Here is an 18,957-nt window from a genome sequence, read left to right on the forward strand (position 1 = left end):
CATCCCACCTTTGGGGATGAGTTTCTGTATAGGATGGCAGGAGAGTAATGCTGCATATATCTGCTAGACACAGTCTTTGTTTCCCATTTATGGATGTCAGCATATAAGTAACAAATTAGCTTGTCTGGAAGTTTACTGTGGAGAGTGTAGTGCCAGTGCTGGGCATTCCTGACGTCTTTTCAAGATAAGATAGGCATATGATGCAGTAATGCTCAAGAGTTGGGCTTGCAGCAGATAATGATTTTTTTTTTCTCAGAGGAGTTATTTTCACGTGACTACCTGTATACCCTCTGCTTCACAATTCCCTCCTTGCACAGCATAAAATGCTAAGTGTTTCAGGAGCAGGGGAAATATGTACGTGAGTGCCTACGTCTTTCTCCTGCAAACAAGGGTATTCCAGAGCTGGTTGCTTTTCACAAATCCCTTGTGTAACCGCCTTTGCAGCTTAATCCCCTCACATACGCACACATGTATTTAGTATTTTCAGCTTTCCTATGTTTTCAACTTCTTAGCCTCTTTGTCTACAACAAAAAAGAAAATCATTCTTTTTCCTTATACTTTCATTCCTTTTTTTTAATCAAGTCACAGTGGAAGTGGGAAAGCAATGTTGATTAGATGCTCAAAATACAATATATAACCAAGAGAAGCCATCCATCTACTTAACTCCCCAGATCTGAGAATTACTAGAATTATCTAAATCCTGTGGTGGTGTGATCACACATTCAGAGCTTCCCAGTACATTATCACCAAATACTGCTGTGAGGTATTAGGCTAGTCTCCTGCATTACACAGATTGCTGTAGTTAAGCAGGAAGGCAACCCTTAAGGCAGCTGTGAGTACAGTTTCGGTGCACATGAGTGGGTGATGCTGTCTTACCTCCAGGTTTGATGTAGAAGCAGTTCAGCTGAGCTTCATGCACCAGCTTCCCCTTGTACTTGGCGTCGGGTTCCCCTGGCTGGTGGCTGGGCAGGGGGTGATACGCCTGCCGAACCAAGGCTTGAAACATTTTTAAATTCCAAGGAGCGTTGAAGCAGCTGAAGCTAAGTGTTTTTTCTATAGATAGTAAAGGCACATTCCTTTTGGTTAATTTCCTTGCTTCAGGGTTATGTAATAGCCTTGTACAGAAGTTAAAACCTGAATATTGTTTTAAATTGCTGACAACTGGATCTTCTAATCTAGGAACTATTCTCTAGCTCTTTGAAACGTTTTCAATATCATTTGCATTCTCCTTCCTATTCTTGCTGTTCACTCCTAATCCTTTGCTTGTCCTCTGTGCCTTGTGCTCAGTTGGAGCCTCCTCCTCCCCCTGTCCGTTTTTCAGGAAAACTTGGATTGAGGAGTGAAGATAATGGGCGCCATCCACCCATCAGCTCATCACCTCAGCGAGCCATGACGATCTCTGGTTTCTGTATATCCACACGGACTCCTCTGATAATATCCTCTTGTGCTTGAAAAAAACAGGTTTGCTTAGCAGAGGGTGGACTACACTCCTGACATAGCCAGAAAACTTCTCTTGGAATGTGAGCTTGCTTACTCACACTCTTTTATATGTGTGTGTATATATATAAAAATATTTGTAACCTTCTCTCAAAACATGGAAGATAAATATGTGAGCAAGTGTATCCCACAGCACATATACAAGCTGCTCACTTCTGTCTAACTTTGATTTAATACAAGCTCTTGAGTGCCTCATCAGTGCTCTCTTTGTCAAAACAAACCTTAAATCGGCAGTAAAGAATACTTTCAATTACAGGAGGGAAGAGGAAAGAAACCCTTCCCAAGTGTAAGACAGCATACCCTTTAAAGGACAAGGAATGTGTTATATACAGGAACATGGTGCAAGTGCTCCAGTGGAATTTCACTCAGGCTGCAAAGGCGGTGTTGCTTTTTTGTCTTAACTGCTGTCCAAACCAGTAACAGCACTGGGCTTCATGCCTGCTGCCTGCTCTGCTTCAATGGCTGTGGCTGCAGCCCAGTTGAGGGGTTTGCAACAGGACCTCCTTTCACAAGTATAAAGTCTTCATCATGCATTGCTTAAAATCAATCTCAGAAAATACCCAGTGGGTTTTTCCTGCTGGCATTGTTATTTTGCACATACATATGCCCAGGACTTTTAGAGCCTGTTTTAATAATCCCTTTGCATAACAGAAGTATTATTTACATGCATTAAACCAACCAAAGAGATTCTGTAGCCAGGGGGTGGGAAAAAAAAAAGTAAGTAATGTAAGACACAAGCTTCAGGTCAGAAGTCAGCAATAAAGGGACTAAGAAGATTCTTTCTGTGGATCATCTGCTGCTGCCCATTGTCTTAGACAGGATATGGACTTTGTGTTTGAGCTGTACCAATTCTTTTGGCTCTGTCAAACAAACTGCCTTTCTGTAAAATTTCAATGTCTTTTCCTAAACAACATACAGTGTTAAATCCTCTATACAGGTATGTGTAGCATCTCTCAAGTAACAAGTTCATAAAATTTCATAATAATTAGAAAAAGGAGAGAAATAACATTGGAATTTTTTTTTGTGAGGATGCGATGTCTTCCTGCAGGGCTTTGCTGCCTTCTGTTTATTGTTACCTGTTGTTTTTATTCTGGCTTCTCTCATGTGAATATTTCTCTTTCTAACACTCTTTAACAGAAAGCAAAGTAGATGTTCAGATTTGCACTGAGAGTTAAAAACTGAAGGAGGGGAGAGACTGAGGAAGCAGATGATGATTACTGTTAAGTTTTATTCCTAAAGGATTATGCATAAGCTAGTAAAACACTGCTGACTTCTGAAGCAAAATGAAACACAGATTTTTACTTTGTGTGGAAACAATACAGTTGCTGCAGTGAAAATAATCCCATGCAATAATCCCAAATTTTTATTTAAATATGACTGTATCTCTAGTCTATAATCAGGGATTCAGAGTTGCAGGATACCTCCCAGTGCTGGTATTGTGAAATATCTAGCTGGTAATATAACATGAATTTGATAAATGTGAGGGTTTTTTTTCTTTTTCAGTTGAATTACAGGTTAAATAAGAAACTGTTTACTAGTTAATTACATTTTCTTGGTGACAAACTTGATCTCAAGGGTACATTGTTTCTCTCTTTGTTAATATACACAGAATGTTCTGTATTCTTGCCCACAGAATGTCTCGTGTGCAAGATTATAGGAAAGTCAGTAAACTTCTGAATAATCTGAACATTAACTTCAATTGTTAAAATAAAATTTCAAAATAGATACAAATGCATTGAAATAGAATTACAGTAATCAAAGAAAAAAGCAACAAGGTACTTCAAAGGGGTTTATTTCTATCTTAATGAAAGAAATTACTAAATTGCAATTTCACGAGAAAAATGCAGGTGAAAAATTAAAATTAATACTTAAATGATCCTTCAGCTTTCAAGTATGTAAAACTGCAGTGACCATATGTGAATGATAAAGGGTTCAGGGTGAAATTTAGATTGTGAACACGGTGTGAACCTACCCACAGTTTGCCTGTCATTCTGTGAGAATGGTGAATGACCTTTCTGTGCCTGTGAAATTGTATTTTATTGCTAAAAATTGTGCTGCAAAGTTTCTGTCTGCAGCTCTACAGACAAGCAGATGTTACTGAAGGCAGTGCAACAGCTGACTGCAAGAGGAGGAATGGTTACAGAAGAGTAGAGAACTCTTTAATGAGTGGATTATAACCTATTAACAGGCTGTGGCAAAGCAATCAAAGGGAATGCATAAGATATGCTGTAAATATCGACTGTTTGAGATCTCAGGAGGAGTAGTTGACTTTTGCCTATTTCTATCTGGATTTCTAAAATTATTTTTCTAACCATTTTAGAATTAGAGATGGTGTAAGAAAAATGAAACAATTGCCTATCCAAAATGGTGTTGTGTATAGAGTATACAAATAGAAAAATACAAAAATGAGGGGTTTAAATTCTCTTATCTTAGGTTATTTCTTACGTGTTTCTTGTTACAAGAACAAGGATATACAAGTAACTCAGACTTTTATTGTTGCAGGCTAAGAACTCAGTCCAGATCTGCAAATGTATTTCCATTACTTAGGATCTGAAGGTATGCAGTGGAGAAATAAGAGATGAGATCACAACAGTCAGAATTAGAAACATCATGTATAGTTAAGGTTGCTTATTTTCTTCATGAAGCCCTTTCTGAAGTTGTTCATTATTTTGTGGGAGTTAAACCATTTGGAGTGACAGCTCATCATACTGATTATAGTAAAAATTCAGGTTTCAGGGAAAAATGACATGCTATTGAACACCTATTTGAGGTTAAAATAGTCTTCTCTTTTTTCCCCTCTTCTAATGTACTGGAAAATGGCATTGTCAGAGTTTGGAAAACAGTTTGACCTTGAACTTAACTATAGCTGTGGAATTAGAGGTGTACCTTTGGCAGGTACCTCAGAGATGCACTTTAAAAATAATTGGGAACATATTCTTAGGTTGGACTAAATTATAAATGAAAACCTTGATGTGAGAATCCTGGTGAGTCCTCTACCAGCTGTGTGTGTCACAGGCAGCAGAGCAGCTCTTCCCTGTGGGACTGGAAGCCCAGATATTCCACAAGAAACACATGGAAGCTGCTTCTTTTCTTAATGTAGTGGAAAGAAAAAGGCTGGAAATTGAGACACTGAAGGTAGCTCTCCTTTCTATTCTTTCAAATAAAGGCAATTTTTTTGTTGTCTCCAGGTTGGAAAAGCTGTGTTGTCCCCTTCTCGACTGAGCAGTGTTCTTTTAGCTTTTTGTTACTAGGTAGGAGGGAAGTGCACAGAATCAAGAAAAGGTTTGTAGTTTAACCTCTTCCACTTGTGACAGTCTCCTTTTAGTATAAGCCTTTCTGCTGATGGAAGGTATGGATTTCTATTTAGCCTAGATTTGTGTAAGGCATTGTTGTGTTCTGCTCAGGTGATTTCTGTAGATCAGGGCCTGCCTTCATTTCAGTGTGTTGAAGACATGTTTTGTTGTTTGCTTTAGAAAGTTAACAGAGAATATAGAGCACAGGTAAGCTAAAAAAATAATCCTTCCAGGTGTTGAGGAGTTGCATTTGTTTTCCAGTAAACCTTTCCCTGATGATTTGTATTTCACAGGACCCCTGCTTGTGTTGAATGAGGATATTTGGATGTAGTTTTTAGCTTATGGAACTCTCATCTGACGGGGACATTTTGGAAGTCTATTGTGAAATAGTAACAGGAACCATTTGTTATTTAAGAGAGCCTATTTATAAGAAAAAATATTTCTCAAGAACAACTTGTTATTTCAGAAATTGATAGCCTGGCATCCACAGCCTTCCTGCTTTAATTTCAGTGTCACGCACCATCATGATTTAAAAATTATTTGGAACTGATGATGCAGTGGCAAGAGGTGTGACTGGAAAACCAGTGGTGTGGGGGGAAAAAAATTCTCTAAGCCAGATGGATCATAACATAGATGCTATTCCTGTGTCAGGACTAAAAATTTCTTGTAGCATCAACAGAAGGCATATTTAAGGGAAATCTTGCAACTACAGTTTGCATTTGGGCTCTTTTCCAAAAAAAGTAAAGAACCTGCTGATGGACTCTTACATCTGCTGAGCTTTATGGAAATAAGTGCATCAATGGGCTTTAAATTTTCCTGCAGTACTAACAGAACTTCAGCTTTGAGGCCATTTAGGGGGCTTTCCAGTGACCCTATTCTGTTTGACAGCTACACAGTTGATTTTTCTTTATAAAAATTTTTTGATAAATTTGGATTAAAAATCTGCCTGAAGTCAGTCTCTCACAGTAGAGTCACAGACATGATTTATTAAACCATCCACCATGTCTGTGCTGTCCTTTTTTTTGCCTCATGAAACCAGAAATAATTACTGGCTCTATCTGGAAGTCTGCAAATTGGTCCCCCAACTTTCACAACTGATAGATGATGGTAGGAATATTTCAGGGTCCATTCTATTAACAAAAATTTTGTCTTGATTTTTAAGGCATAGTTCCAAGAACAATTAAACAGATGGTGGTGACGAACTTATTCTTGACTTCAGTAATGTTGCCAATCACTGCCCACTCTCAAACCATTTGCTTTTGGGGAAAGGGGTCTGGAGGGGCTTTTTCATTTTGTTGGGGGTTTTGTTGTTGCATATTTTGTGGATATTTTATTTTAGAATAAAATTGTTTTAACAGTTCCCTCCTCAGTTGAATTTCACTGGTTAAGCTGAAAAAAGGCCATGGGTAATCATTGCTTTGCATTGACATGTCTCTGAGTAAGATTCTTTCTCCTTTAACAACTGGTTTGGGGTTTTTTAGGAGATTTTTTTGTAGCTTGCTTGTTCATATATAATATTTTAAACATTTGAGATAATGTAAATGCCAAGTCGTCCTTTTCCCTGTCTTTGTTAACAGTTCTCCAAATAAGTGGATCAGGAGCTTTATCAGCCTTTAAATGAAAGAAGAAGTGTCTGATAATTTATCAGGCAGGGCCTTTTCAGAGATTTTTAGGAATTTAGGTGAAGCTCATAGCAAAATACACATTTTTATTGTTTGAAAAACTCTTACCTTGCTTCAATTTATTGACATTTTTATGCCTGAGGAATCATTAAAATTTTGGCTTCTCTGTAAAAACTTCCAGAAATACCAGGATATAGCCAGAGAGAAATTTCCATTATTTAGAAACAAATACATTTACCTAATACATATTTTGTATTTGCAGCTTTGCACAATGTTGAGAAACAAGAGGCCTAAAAATTCCAGTCCTGTTGATGAGCCACGTTTCTATCAATGTGGTATAACAGGATACAATTGAAGTCTTTTTCTAGTCTTTTGGGTTTAAGTATCTAAAGAGCAAAATTTTGTGTTTGAAAGAACTTAAAGCCTGCTTAGAGCTGAAAGAACTTTAAGACTCCTAAACTAGGAAATACCAGAGTCAGGGCTGGTTGTGCAATCTCTCTGTTTATGGACTTTTATATTGTGTGGTTTTCTTCTTTTGCAATGAGGACTTTGTTTCAGCTATCAAACAGTTGGAGTGGTGTTCACATCGAGAGGCTACTCAGTATTCTGGTTTTTTCCTCATTACTCATGCATGGCCTTTGTTATATGCCACTGGAGTTCTGCACTAGAGTCAGAATTATTGAGTTTTTATGTTGTTTTCTCCAATAATCATCAGTATAAAAGCTGGTAACCCATGAACAAAGAGAACTGTTTTACCTTGCTCAGATTAGAAATATTATTCTTCCCATTTCACAAATTGAGATCCTAGGGTGGAGCAGTTACAATTAGAATGGAGTGCCTGACTTTAATTACTCAAGCCAAATTTTTACCAGTGTATTTATTATTAATATGTTCAAAAAAATTTCTTACAGACTTGGATTGGGATGATTGGTGTTTTTTCAGGCCACACACTCAAGTCTTGCACCCAGGTCTAGGATCTTGACTCAGCCACCGGGAAATGAAGCACACACAGCCAGTGCAGACACTTGAGATAACATTTCACAGCTTGTGTATCATTGCATAACATCTCTGGGATGGAATTCAGCTTTCCAGGATAGTGTGCAGCTGTCTGTGCTCAGTTTTTTTATATTTCTCCCTTGTTGCAGTCCTAAACATAGCAACGTAAAGGTGTCTGCCTGCCTTGCAAGACATGGATACAGAAATTTCTTTTGAACATAGCCAAGTGTGGATTTACATATTCAGGAGCAAAAGTCTAGGCTATACATAGAGCAAAATACCTTAAGAAGCATGGAATCAAGAATAAAACACAAAACTTCCAGACTTGGGGTTTATTTATTTATTTTTAATACCAACAAGTATAAAACAGTTCCTAGGTACAGGGGAATCTCTAGTCAGTAGTTATTTCTGTATCCATTTTTACCAGGCTTAAAGACTTTATGCAGTCTGTGGAGGAGTAGCTCAAAAATCACATGTTGCAGGTACACTGAAACAAAAGCTTTCATAATGGAAATGTCTATCCAGAAGACAAAAATCTAATCACTGGAATAATGAAGAGGAAAAAAAAAATCCTAGAAAATGCCTTTCTTTTTAACGGAATACTTAGCACGAATGATTGAAGTTGATAAGAAATCCTGTATTATCGTAATAACTAAATTAATGTTTCAAATATTGAGAGGTTAGAAATTGTTATCTATAATTCTGGAAGATAGCAGCTGTCAGCTTCTGCATATAAATAGTATCAAGTGTTCTAGTGTTTGTGAGGACAGGAGAAATCCGTAGCCAAAAAAATGAAAATTGTGAGGCGGAAGCTTTCGAATTGGCTCTGAAGTCGTGATTTCAAACTTAAATAGTGCCCTTCCTGAAATTCAGTCACTGAGCTATTAAAGGAGCTTCATAGATTTGGGTAAAATTTTTCAGTTTTGATTTATGAGTGGCCTGCCTTTTAGAAATTCAAAAAATTCTGAAGACTGATACCCTTAATAATTAAATATTTCAGTTAGTTTATTTAGGTAATTTATTTAGCTTCCCATTCAATGTTAATTGGATCTTCTTGATTTCATAGCTGCATCATGTCATAGTTTTGTGTAATCTTGTTAACAACATTGTAATTGTGGCACTTTTTTTCCTTTTAATGTCATCAATTCATTACTTGACTTTGATTTTATTTTTTTCTGTTTTTTACAATAATCTCTTCTTACATAACTTTATGATTGAGGCTGGGCCTAAAGTGCCTTAATATTTCCTCTTCTGTTTGGCAGGAGAAAAATTTGCTTTGTGTCTCTGACGTTTTGTGATTCATTTTTAACATGAACATGAAATTACCACTCTACACATGATGCTTAGATGTGGAATTCTATTTTGTCAAACAGTCTGACAGAGTGGGAAGGCAGATAAAAGTAATCTGTTTATGTTTAATCCTGATAAAACAGGCAGTGTTTTCATGCTGGTAGAAAGCTTGCAGTGAAATTGTATTTTGTGTCTGTGAGTGTGCCAGGTTCCCAGACAGTTACAGGTTGTTATCAGCTGAGGTTCTCATTCTGGTTGTGGGGTTTTATGTGTTGCCACGCACATAGGAATTTTTTTTTTTTCATTTTGTCTTCATCATTTATCAAGATGGAGGCCATAAATACTCATTCTTACTACAACTGTCTATACTTTTTTCTCTTAAATACAGATTATAGGAGAATATAATACTGTAGTGTGAATTTTTGCCATGGTTACTACAGGTATCTCAGATTTCCACGAGTTGCTGTGTTCTCACTGGTCCCTCATTCTCACCTACATAAAAGAGTTCAGGGTGTGTTGTGCTGCCACAAGCTCAGGGATTGTTTCTCAGTATGTTTCAAGTGTCCATCTCCTCTGGACAGATGGGAGCAGTGTGGAAGGAAGAACAGTAGGACTGTCCACTTCTGAAAGGTTTCACCACTGACTGGGTGAGCTCACAGGATGTTGGGCTTTGCTCTTAGCTTGCTTTCAGCTGTGCTTCCTAATTTGGGTTGGAAATACCATTTGACCAAGGGGAGAAAATAAATGTGGGTGGGTTTGAAGTTCAGCTAAACTCTAGGCTAAAGGTCTCTGGATTTGCATTATCCTAACTTAAAACTTGAGTTAAGATGGGATATATTGCTGGGTGGTGGTGTGGTTTGGTTTGGTGGCACAGACTCAGTGTCCTTGTTCTGACCCAAATAGGTTTGTTGTAACTGTATTTCAAAGTATTAATTGTAGCTCTGTAAAATCTGAAATCTGTCATTATTCTGGTTATCAGTTTACTTGTGTTTGTCTCTGAGTTGAGGTAAATCAACAGCAGAAGCAAGCCAGTGTGAGTCTTGCAGCTTCTAATGGCCAGAAGCAGTTTGGCATTTCCAAGGGACTGTCAGCTTTCAGATTTATTAGATATTCATCAGTAGTCTGTGACATGTCTGTTCTCTTGGCCAAAGGTGAAGCTGTCCAACCTGTGCTGCATAATTGATGGTGCCACCAGCTGTGGCAGACATAAAAGAAATTTGGGAAGATGGAGCAGATGGCCAAAATTTCATCAATACTCTTCTCCATTGGAGATTCTTTTATAAAGAATAAGAATCTTGATTAAAACAAATTTGGTTTGTCTGGGATTCTCAGTCTGCTTGCTGTGCTGTTGCATTGGGGTATATGGAGTTACTTGTGATTTGGACAAACTTTCAAATGTGTCGCATCAGAAGGATGTGGAATTTTGCATAACAGGTCAGTGTTCTGGAACCTTATGAGTTGTTTACACACTTCTCTACAGGTCCACAGTTTATTACTGAACACCCATTGGAATATGCTAGAATATTAATGTGGATTTGAAATGCATATTTTACTATTTCTGTTTAAAAACCTGAGATTACTTGTGCAGTTCAGCTCTTAAGTTGCACATTTGTAGAACCACTGCTGCATATTATGTTACTTGCCTTTTTTAGGTGAATAATAGAAATCATCACACTTTCCAATAATCATAAAAAGGACAGTACATATTTTAAAAGGTAATTTTTGTATGCCTACAGGATGTCTGATTTGTGAGATATTTTAGGCTTTTTGTCAATGTGCTGTGTATTAAACAGCTGGGACCGTTTTTAGTTCTATAGAAGACAACACACAGCTTTAAATTTGGGGGGAATGGAGAAAATAATATACTCTTGTCTTGCAAGCATGTACATTCATTTTCTTTCCAAACATTAACAAAGCCAAGGTACACTTCATATGCCACAGGTTTGGCTCTGTGGAATTGAAGGAGTTATTGCTTTTGGACTCTCCTAATATTATTAGGAATTATTACATCATCAGGGTCAGTGTTGCAGTTGCTTTTGAACAGGTGCTCAACCCATTTCAAATGAAATCCATTTTCAAATGAAATGTTGGAAGACATGGTAGGAACTGCCAATTCCTGGTAAGGTTGAGACAACTCTTGCCTGCAGTAGGGTAGGGAGGGAAGGAGGAGGAAACACAGGATCTCCTGTAGAAAACAATGGACAGAATTATAGCAAATCTCCAGGGAGGTAGAGATGTTTATCCTGCTCCACCAGCTCTGATGCTCTGTAAGATAGACCTGAACATTCTTTGAAAACTAAACAGATTTTCCTACTTCCATATGCATGCAATGCTTCCTGCAGCATGCTGGTAGTGGAGTCAAATGGCTATGACATAAAATAAAGGACAGAGAAAAAGGTTTTAAAGAACAACCCCCACTGGTTTAGTGTTCTGAAGAAAAGGATCAAATACCTTTGCCTTAATTGAGTATTTAAGAGCTTGTAATTTAAATGCTTAGAGATGTGCCTTTGATCTTTTTTTGTTTTTATAGGATCTGAGGTGTCGTTTTGTGTTTCTAGATAGGGAAAACATAAGATGAAAATAAATTTTAAGATTAATTTGCAGGTCACATTTAAATATCTCCCAGGAAGAATTGCTGTTTGAGAAGATGCTCACAGTTTGTGTTTGATGTGCATTTGCAGTGTCCATATATGGGATTTGGTTTTATGATAAAGAAGAATGCCAAAGAATTGCAGAGCTCATGAAAAAGTAAGTGATGGGTAAACAAGTCTTCTGTGCTTTTTTTATGTATGTTTTTTGGTACATACATGTCCATTTTACGTTTTTAGGATTATTATGCCTTTCTACTTTAAAATTACAAACTTTGTTGCAAGTGTCAAGCCTGCATTTCATAAAATCATAAATAAGTCACTGTATTGCAGTAATTTTTCCTAATTTGTAGTGCAGCTCTCCAGCTACATCAGAGTGTACCAGTTGATATGATTTATTTCCTGATGACTCAGAGACCTATTTTGAAGAATTGTATTCTTTGGGGGTTTAATATATCTTTCAATTTGGGAAGATTTTATTTTTTAATATTGTTACCTTTCTTTTTTTTCCTTATATCAAGGTAAGTGCAGGATATCATGAGGGTATGCTGTACTAATACAATTTCTGTGGGTTTTGTCCTGTTTGTACAGCATGGCTGAATTCCTGCTTCCTCACTTCTTAGCAATAGATACAAAATTCACTTTGTTTTTGCCATTTAAAGCAAGACTTCAATTAGCTTTAAAGTCATTGCTTTCACGCACATAAAGTTGTGTCTTTCTAAACGTTAAACTTTAATTTTGCAGTCCAGCCAGAGGTGAAGATTTCACACAGAACTGTGTTCTCAGCTGTATTTTAACCTAAGAGTGTCATATGGGTAGCTTTTTTCAATATCACTCTTCTTTTCTCCTGTCCAGGATGGACAGGGCTCATTTTTCTGCACTGTTTGCAGGGACCCTTTTTTTAAGGACTGTGTCCTGCAGGTTTTCATGTTTGCTTGGAGAACAAGGGAGCTGGAGTCATACAGATTTTATCAACATATGCAATGTACATTTTTTAGAGCTATAATGTGGAGGATGTAGTGAAGGGGCTGGGTAGGAACAGGCAGTGATTGGCTATTCCAGCTGCCTGTGGTATATAGGGTTAGACACACCAGATAGGATTTGTGATAAAATACTGGATGGGAAGGTAGTCAGCTTTCCTCCATATATCCTTTTTTTGAAAAAATACCTGCTGCTTTTCATTTTGCAGTGACAAAACAGTGTGAAATGCAGACTGGGACAGTGGTGGGGTTTTGTTCAGTGGGGTTTGTTGGTTTTGCTGTATATCCTACAGCTCTAAAATGAGTCAGCTGTGACCCAAGAAATAATTGATGGGGATGAATTTACAGAAATAAACAATGAACCCTAGGAAACTCAGGTTTTTGACAGCTCATTTTAGTTAACTAGCTCAAGTTTCGGTTGGTGGTGATTAGGTGCTCTCAAACTGGTAATTTACTACAATAAAACCTAGTTTTCAGAGGATTCATGCAAATGTAAACCATGTGTAGTGGTTTATAATAGCAGTATTTCATATAGATAAAAAAATACCCTGTTGCTCAGCCAATTGGCTGTGTGTTTTAATTCTCAGCATTCTACAATAATAATAAAACAGCTGGGGCAGGAAATTGGTCATTTGCTAGTGCTTAATGCCTGATTTGTGTGTGTGTTTGCCATCCTCCACCACCAGCACAACTGAATAACACTATAAATTCCCTGCTCCTTCTGGGTATAGAAATTGTGACTCAGTTATGGAAATTTTATTCTATGGTCTAGTGTAGTCAAGATTGGAGAAAATTAATCTTATGTCAAATTATGATTTTATAGAGATCTTTTAATAGTGATTTTTTTACTGCACATTTTAATGTAGATGGGGAAAGACAAATATTTAAATTTCAATTAAGTATTGTACAGTAATTTTGGTTAAGTTTTTATGTTTTATTTGTACTTTTTTTCTCATATATCCTCCACCTTGAACAGGGGTGTCCCCCATGATCATGAATTCTGCTAATAACAAAGAAGTGGATATCTTAAGGATGCTTACCAAGGCCAAAGATGAGTATACCAAGGTGAGACTTGCTCCCACTTTACATTATGAAACATAAGGTTTTATTTTGGGTTTTGAATAGTTCTACTCAAAGTGATTTTGGACAGTGTGCTCTCTCATTTTGTGTAGAAGTGGCTGGTAAAAAAAAATTTGACAGAATTTGATAAAAATTCAAAAGAAATTAATGCTGTCAATAACAAGCTCTGGCAGGAGAATGTGGATATGATTATTTGTTGAATAGTAGAGGCTCAGAGCAAGTATAAATTACCTTTCATTCTGACCCTTAGAGCTCTTGTGCCTGTTGAGGAGCACCTGCAAGCTGTGCCCTCTTTCTGGGTGAAGTATTTACCTGCTGATAGTTTCTGTGGTTTGCACAAAGGACTTGGTGCAGGAGACTTTTGGCAGTGAAGTTACTGCTTTTAATTGTGGTTGTTAGCTCCTTTCAGGCACTAATGGAAGGAAATGAAAAGGTTGAAATGTAGTATGATTTCAGCCCGTGTGCTGCTTTGGTCTTCTGAGGCTTCTAAATAAAGAAGTAACTAATGGACTAATAATGTTCTCTATTATTGAGCAATCAAAAACGTTTTACTTTGGGGAATAAAAATCTAATAATTTTAACTATCCATATATAAGCTGCAAATTGTTACAGAGCCTGCAGGTTCCTGCTGCTGTTTCCTGTATTGCTTATGTGCTGTCATGCAATAATAGAGCTCCTCAGTGTTCCATAAGAGTCTGGCAATGTACATATATCTTAACTTTTTATCTCCTTACATTTCTTGTGTTTATTTTTCTGAAATGTAGCTACTAATAAAATCCTCAGAAAGATGATGGCAAACTGTTTGAGCTAGGGTGAAATGGAGCCTTTATATTGTGTATAGTTCCTGTTGAAGCTTGGGGCCTTTGTATTTTCTGCAGTAGAGATTTAATGTATTATAGTGGACAAACACTTCTAAAACCTGGTATTTTCCCCATCTTTTCATACTGAATCATTATCTAATCTTGGCATCAGAGAATATGATTTGAGATGTTCTGAAATGTTTAAATGGTTTTCATTAGATAACCTTAAGAATACTGCAAATGGAAAACTGGAAAATATTAGGCTGTCTTCAGATTCTGTGAAAAAAGGGTGATAAATCTAAAAGATGTTACCTTCCATTTCTGCATTAGTACACAGAAAACAAGACAAAGGAGAGGAAATTCTGTTGTTTAAAAATAGCTTTTAGGACTTTTTTCCCTTTAGAATCTTTTGCAGATTTGCTTCTTACTTTATCTTTAATCTTTCTGCATTTAAGTGATTGCCAAGGACATAAAAAATAACATAAAAACTTCCTCCTCATCTGGGACATGAGTGCTAGGAATGCCTGACCTCTTATGAACAGGATGTGTGTGATTTCTTGTATTGCTAGTAATATAAATTTCTAAAGAGTGTGATAAATAAAGGCAATGACAACCATTTTTCTATTTAATGTCAATATGCTTCAGAGCAGTCATGCTTTTTGACTGGTTTATGACATCTACTTTCTTGTCAGTGTATGTTTTATTACTTACAGCCTGATGTGCTGAAATTAGTTATGAAATATGTTGTTCTCTTCTTTGAATTCTGTGTTTATTCAGTGAAGAGTGTTTTAAAGTGTTGGAAGCTGTAGAATAAGAGCATCAATTTTCAAAATTTTAAGGAATTTTACTCGATTTTTAAGAGCGTAACTAATTTTGAAGTTCCTTGTTCCCAAATTATGTTATACATTTGGAGATTACATGCAAAATAAAATACACAGCTTCCTCTTCCTTTTTGAATTGATGGAGCTTTAAGATGCTAAACCACTGAGTTTTTTTTTTTTTAATCTACTTCTTATACACTTGCCTTCTCTTGATCTCTGCTAAGAAAAAGCTGGCCTCACTGACAGCCAGGGAGAAAACCAGCTGAAGAGTTGCAAGGGTACAGAGCAAAGCATTGCAAAATGGGTTTCTCCTTACCCATTGTGCTTTGTCTTGTACTGCAGCCCAAGCTCTGGGTTGAACTCTGTGCTGCACAGTTCTTCTCCCAGCATTTAGCATTTCCAGTCTCATACTGTACAGGTGGAGTATGGATCTCACAACACAGAGCAGTTGTTTGCTTCGAATATCAGTGACTCTACCAAACTTGCCAAAAACCCCTCAGTGATTTTTCTTGCTCTTTTTGATCTGCATGGACCATATGTGTCTAGTTTTGTTCCAGTGTTGCTGAGCCTTTCTTTGACTTGATCTTAGAACCTTTTGATTACTTAGCAATCTTTGGTAGCAGCACAGCTTTGAACAGGATAGGTGACTAAAGGACAGAGCTGTGAGGCAAGGTGTAGGAATTGGCAAATGTTCTCTGGTTCTCTCACTACAGAGCATGGTGGGATTTCTTTTGTGCTGCTTTTTCCTATTACTTGTTTATAATAGCATCTAATATCTTCTTTACCTGTCCACCTGACTATTGCTTAAAATGCCATGCTAGTGCTCCCAACTTCCTCATCAGCAAGGCTGTGCTCCCCATCTGCCAAAATGGCTTTAAATTCTGAGCTCCAATAGTTACAGATGCCTCTGGAATCATCACAGGCTTCTTTTCTCTTCCATGTGCTTCTGTGTTTGACAGCAACCTACTAGCCTTGTTATCAAGTCACAGCAATGATACCAAGTCAGGTCAATGTCATTCTTGTGTGCACTGATGCTCATTTGGCTGAGGAATTTGGTCTAAAATATGCTCATGTAGTGATGACTCTGTTAAACACTACTGCTTCTCACCTCATTTTTGTAGGCTTAGTTCTGTGATTATGCAGAGTATGACAGTGGAATCTAAGGTACTTAAGGTTTCTGAGGAATTCAGGCTATTAAAATATCCTGAGGAAATAAGGGTATTATTTAAATTCTGCAGAACTCACTGGGAAATATTCAAGAGAATGTTATCCATGGTGTTAAAGAAAAAGACTGGGCTGAAAAATAGCAATGAGAAGAAGATACATTGAAGAAAAGGCAGAATCATTAGAGAAAGAACTGTTTGGGGAGGGGAAAAAAAAGGCTATTTAATCTTACTGAAGTGCAGGTTTGGTCCATGTAGGATGTGTCCAATGTGACAAACAACTGAAAGTGTCGAGGAGCTACTAAAGCCCCTTAAGTCCCCACAAGAACTCCAGTTCTGGTTTACTGGGCAGCCCTGGAACCAGCATGTCTTTATTTATTGTTGCAATAGGTGTCAGAAATGGGTTAATTGATCAGCTTTGTATATTTGAGAGTGGAGTTAGAATTAACAGAAGAATTAATGGAATTAACTTCTTGTTAAATAATTCTTTTAAAAATCTTTCCAGTTTCCTGGTTTCAACTGGTATCAAGTGACAATGACTTCAAAGAGACTGTCTTCTTTTCTACTGACAGTAGTGTTCCATGTATGCCCAATGCTTTTTTAGTTTCATTGACTATATTCTTATCTGTAGCATCTTATTCACATTTTCCTTTTCCATTTACTATTTCTTTTTCATGGAGCATTTTATCGTTTTTTTTTCTGAATTCTCTCTCTGTGACATTTTTTGTCCCTGATCACTTTTAGTAATCTGTCTCTAGCCATCTTTTTCATAATAAGAAATTTTATTTATTCTACATATTGATTAAATCTTTAATTGCTTTTCTGTACATGTATATTCATCCTGCAAGTTCCTACCATGTGAAGATTTATGTAAAAGAGTTAAGAGTTATTATTCTACTTTTTGACAAAAGCATTTTAAATTATCTTTATGGGCACATTAATCCTTCTAGCTGCCTGTTGGATGCAGGGAAGGCATGTCTGTTGCTTGATTTTTAAGCTGCTTTTAAAAAGTATTTTATGTTTTTGAAGTGCAGGAAAAGCAGAAGGCCAAAAAGAGAACTAAGATTTAAATTAGAGGGAAGTCTTGTACTAGGGAAATCTTGGAATCAAGTGTTCAGTTTTACATATGTCTTGTGGTTTTAGAAAATTAGGTTGCAGTTGCTACAGTTCTTCTAATAGCATAATACTGCATCATCAGTGCTGCAGTTAGTATTTTTGGTTATTGAATACCTGGTTACGTCTGTATTTTACTGTGGTTGGGAACTGGGGGAAAATACATTGTCACACATGCTAAAAAATCCTTTTTTTTGTGTTGCAGTGTAAGACCTGCTCAGAGCCAAAACAAATAACCAGTTCCTCTGCAATCTATAACAACCCCAACCTAATCAAACCCATTCCAGTGAAGCCGAGTGAGAATCAGCAGCCCCGAATCTCCCAGCAGAGCAAGGTAAAATCTGTGGTGTTTTCTGACTGCTGCTGCTGCTGCACTGAGCAACAGGAACATGGATTTGAGGTCACTGCATGAACTTGAGATGGAGCCACTGTAAGGAATGATTTTAAAGCACAACTAATCTGGTTTGTGAAAGCTCCCTAACCCCCACTGTATGATTTGGAAACACACAAACTACAGACATACTGTGCTGATGCAACAAAGAAATACTGGTCTTGCAAATTTCAGGGGATGTTTTGATCACAAGCTGATCTAGTCAATTGCTGGACCCCACTTTTTGTGGGTTTTTGATTGGTTCTTGGCTTTTTTTTCCCCAATGGAAATCATTGAAATAAAGTCTCTTGGTATATCTTCAAGCCAAATCACAGTGCAAAATCCTAAAAATTGAATTCAGCTGTGACCAGCAGATGCACAAGAAGTGGCTCTACTTCATACACAGGCAGATTTCTGTCTCTTACTAATATTGTACTGATGGCTGTAAAAGAAGATGCTCTTTCATGTTATTTAAAGCAAAGCCACTGCTATGTCTCAGATTTGCTGATTTTCTCCCACATTAGCAGCTTGACAACAGTCTTCTTGCCCTTCCTATGTGACAAAACTATTAAAAATCCTCTTGGGGAAAAAAAGAGCATAGCAGCTTTCTCAGCTTTTCATTGAATTCTGCTGGCTAAATATTGTCACCAGTTAATGCAATGTGGTGGTGTTCGCAGGGGTCCCAGGACGAGGGAAGAGATGAGAATCTTGACTCCATGTTTCAGAAAGCTGATTTATTATTTTATGGTATATATTAAAAGAAAATGATATCTTAAAAGAATAGAAGAAAGGATTTCATCAGAAGCCTTGAAAGGAAAGGAATGGAATGATAATAAAATCTTGTGAATGACCAGAGAGTCCGAGACAGCTGGACTGTGATTGGCCATTAATTAAAAACAACCACATGAGACCAATCACAGATGCACCTGTTGCATTGCACAGCAGCAGATAACCATTGTTTACATTTCGTTTCAGAGGCCTCTCAGCTTCTCAGGAGAAAAAAATCCTAAGGAAAGGATTTTTCACAAAATATGTCTGTGACAATGTAACTCCTGCACGAGGGAGCTGTGTTTACTCTTTTCCTTTGTCCCCTCACAGAACGCGGATCCCGAACCCCAGCACTTATCCTTGACAGCACTGTTTGGCAAACAGGACAAGGCAGATGGCTGCGAAGCGCTCAGTAAGCCGCACCAGGAGAGCCTCCCGGTCCGGCAGGGCGTGGTTCGCTCCCTGTCCTACGAGGAGCCCAGCAGGCACTCCCCCAATGCCGAGAAGCAGCTGTGCCCCGCCATCCAGAAGCTCATGGTGCGGGGCACTGAGCTGCACCCCCTCCCCGGGCTCCCC

The 18,957-nt window shown here is 37.6% G+C and overlaps 1 protein-coding gene across 1 annotated transcript in view; it reads left to right on the forward strand.

Moving 5' to 3' along the window:
- Positions 1 to 18,957, forward strand: part of DCP1B (decapping mRNA 1B) — a gene marked incomplete at its 5' end in the record, with an annotated part of 38,840 nt that overhangs the window by 9,809 nt on the left and 10,074 nt on the right. Inside the window, 4 exons of the mRNA XM_031057052.1 lie at positions 11,380 to 11,446; positions 13,241 to 13,331; positions 17,449 to 17,577; positions 18,712 to 18,952. Coding sequence (XP_030912912.1) covers positions 11,380 to 11,446; positions 13,241 to 13,331; positions 17,449 to 17,577; positions 18,712 to 18,952 — 528 coding nt within the window. The remainder of the gene's footprint in view (positions 1 to 11,379; positions 11,447 to 13,240; positions 13,332 to 17,448; positions 17,578 to 18,711; positions 18,953 to 18,957) is intronic.

Source organism: Geospiza fortis, unplaced genomic scaffold (assembly GCF_000277835.1).
Source record: "Geospiza fortis unplaced genomic scaffold, GeoFor_1.0 scaffold10, whole genome shotgun sequence".
NCBI lineage: Eukaryota > Metazoa > Chordata > Aves > Passeriformes > Thraupidae > Geospiza > Geospiza fortis.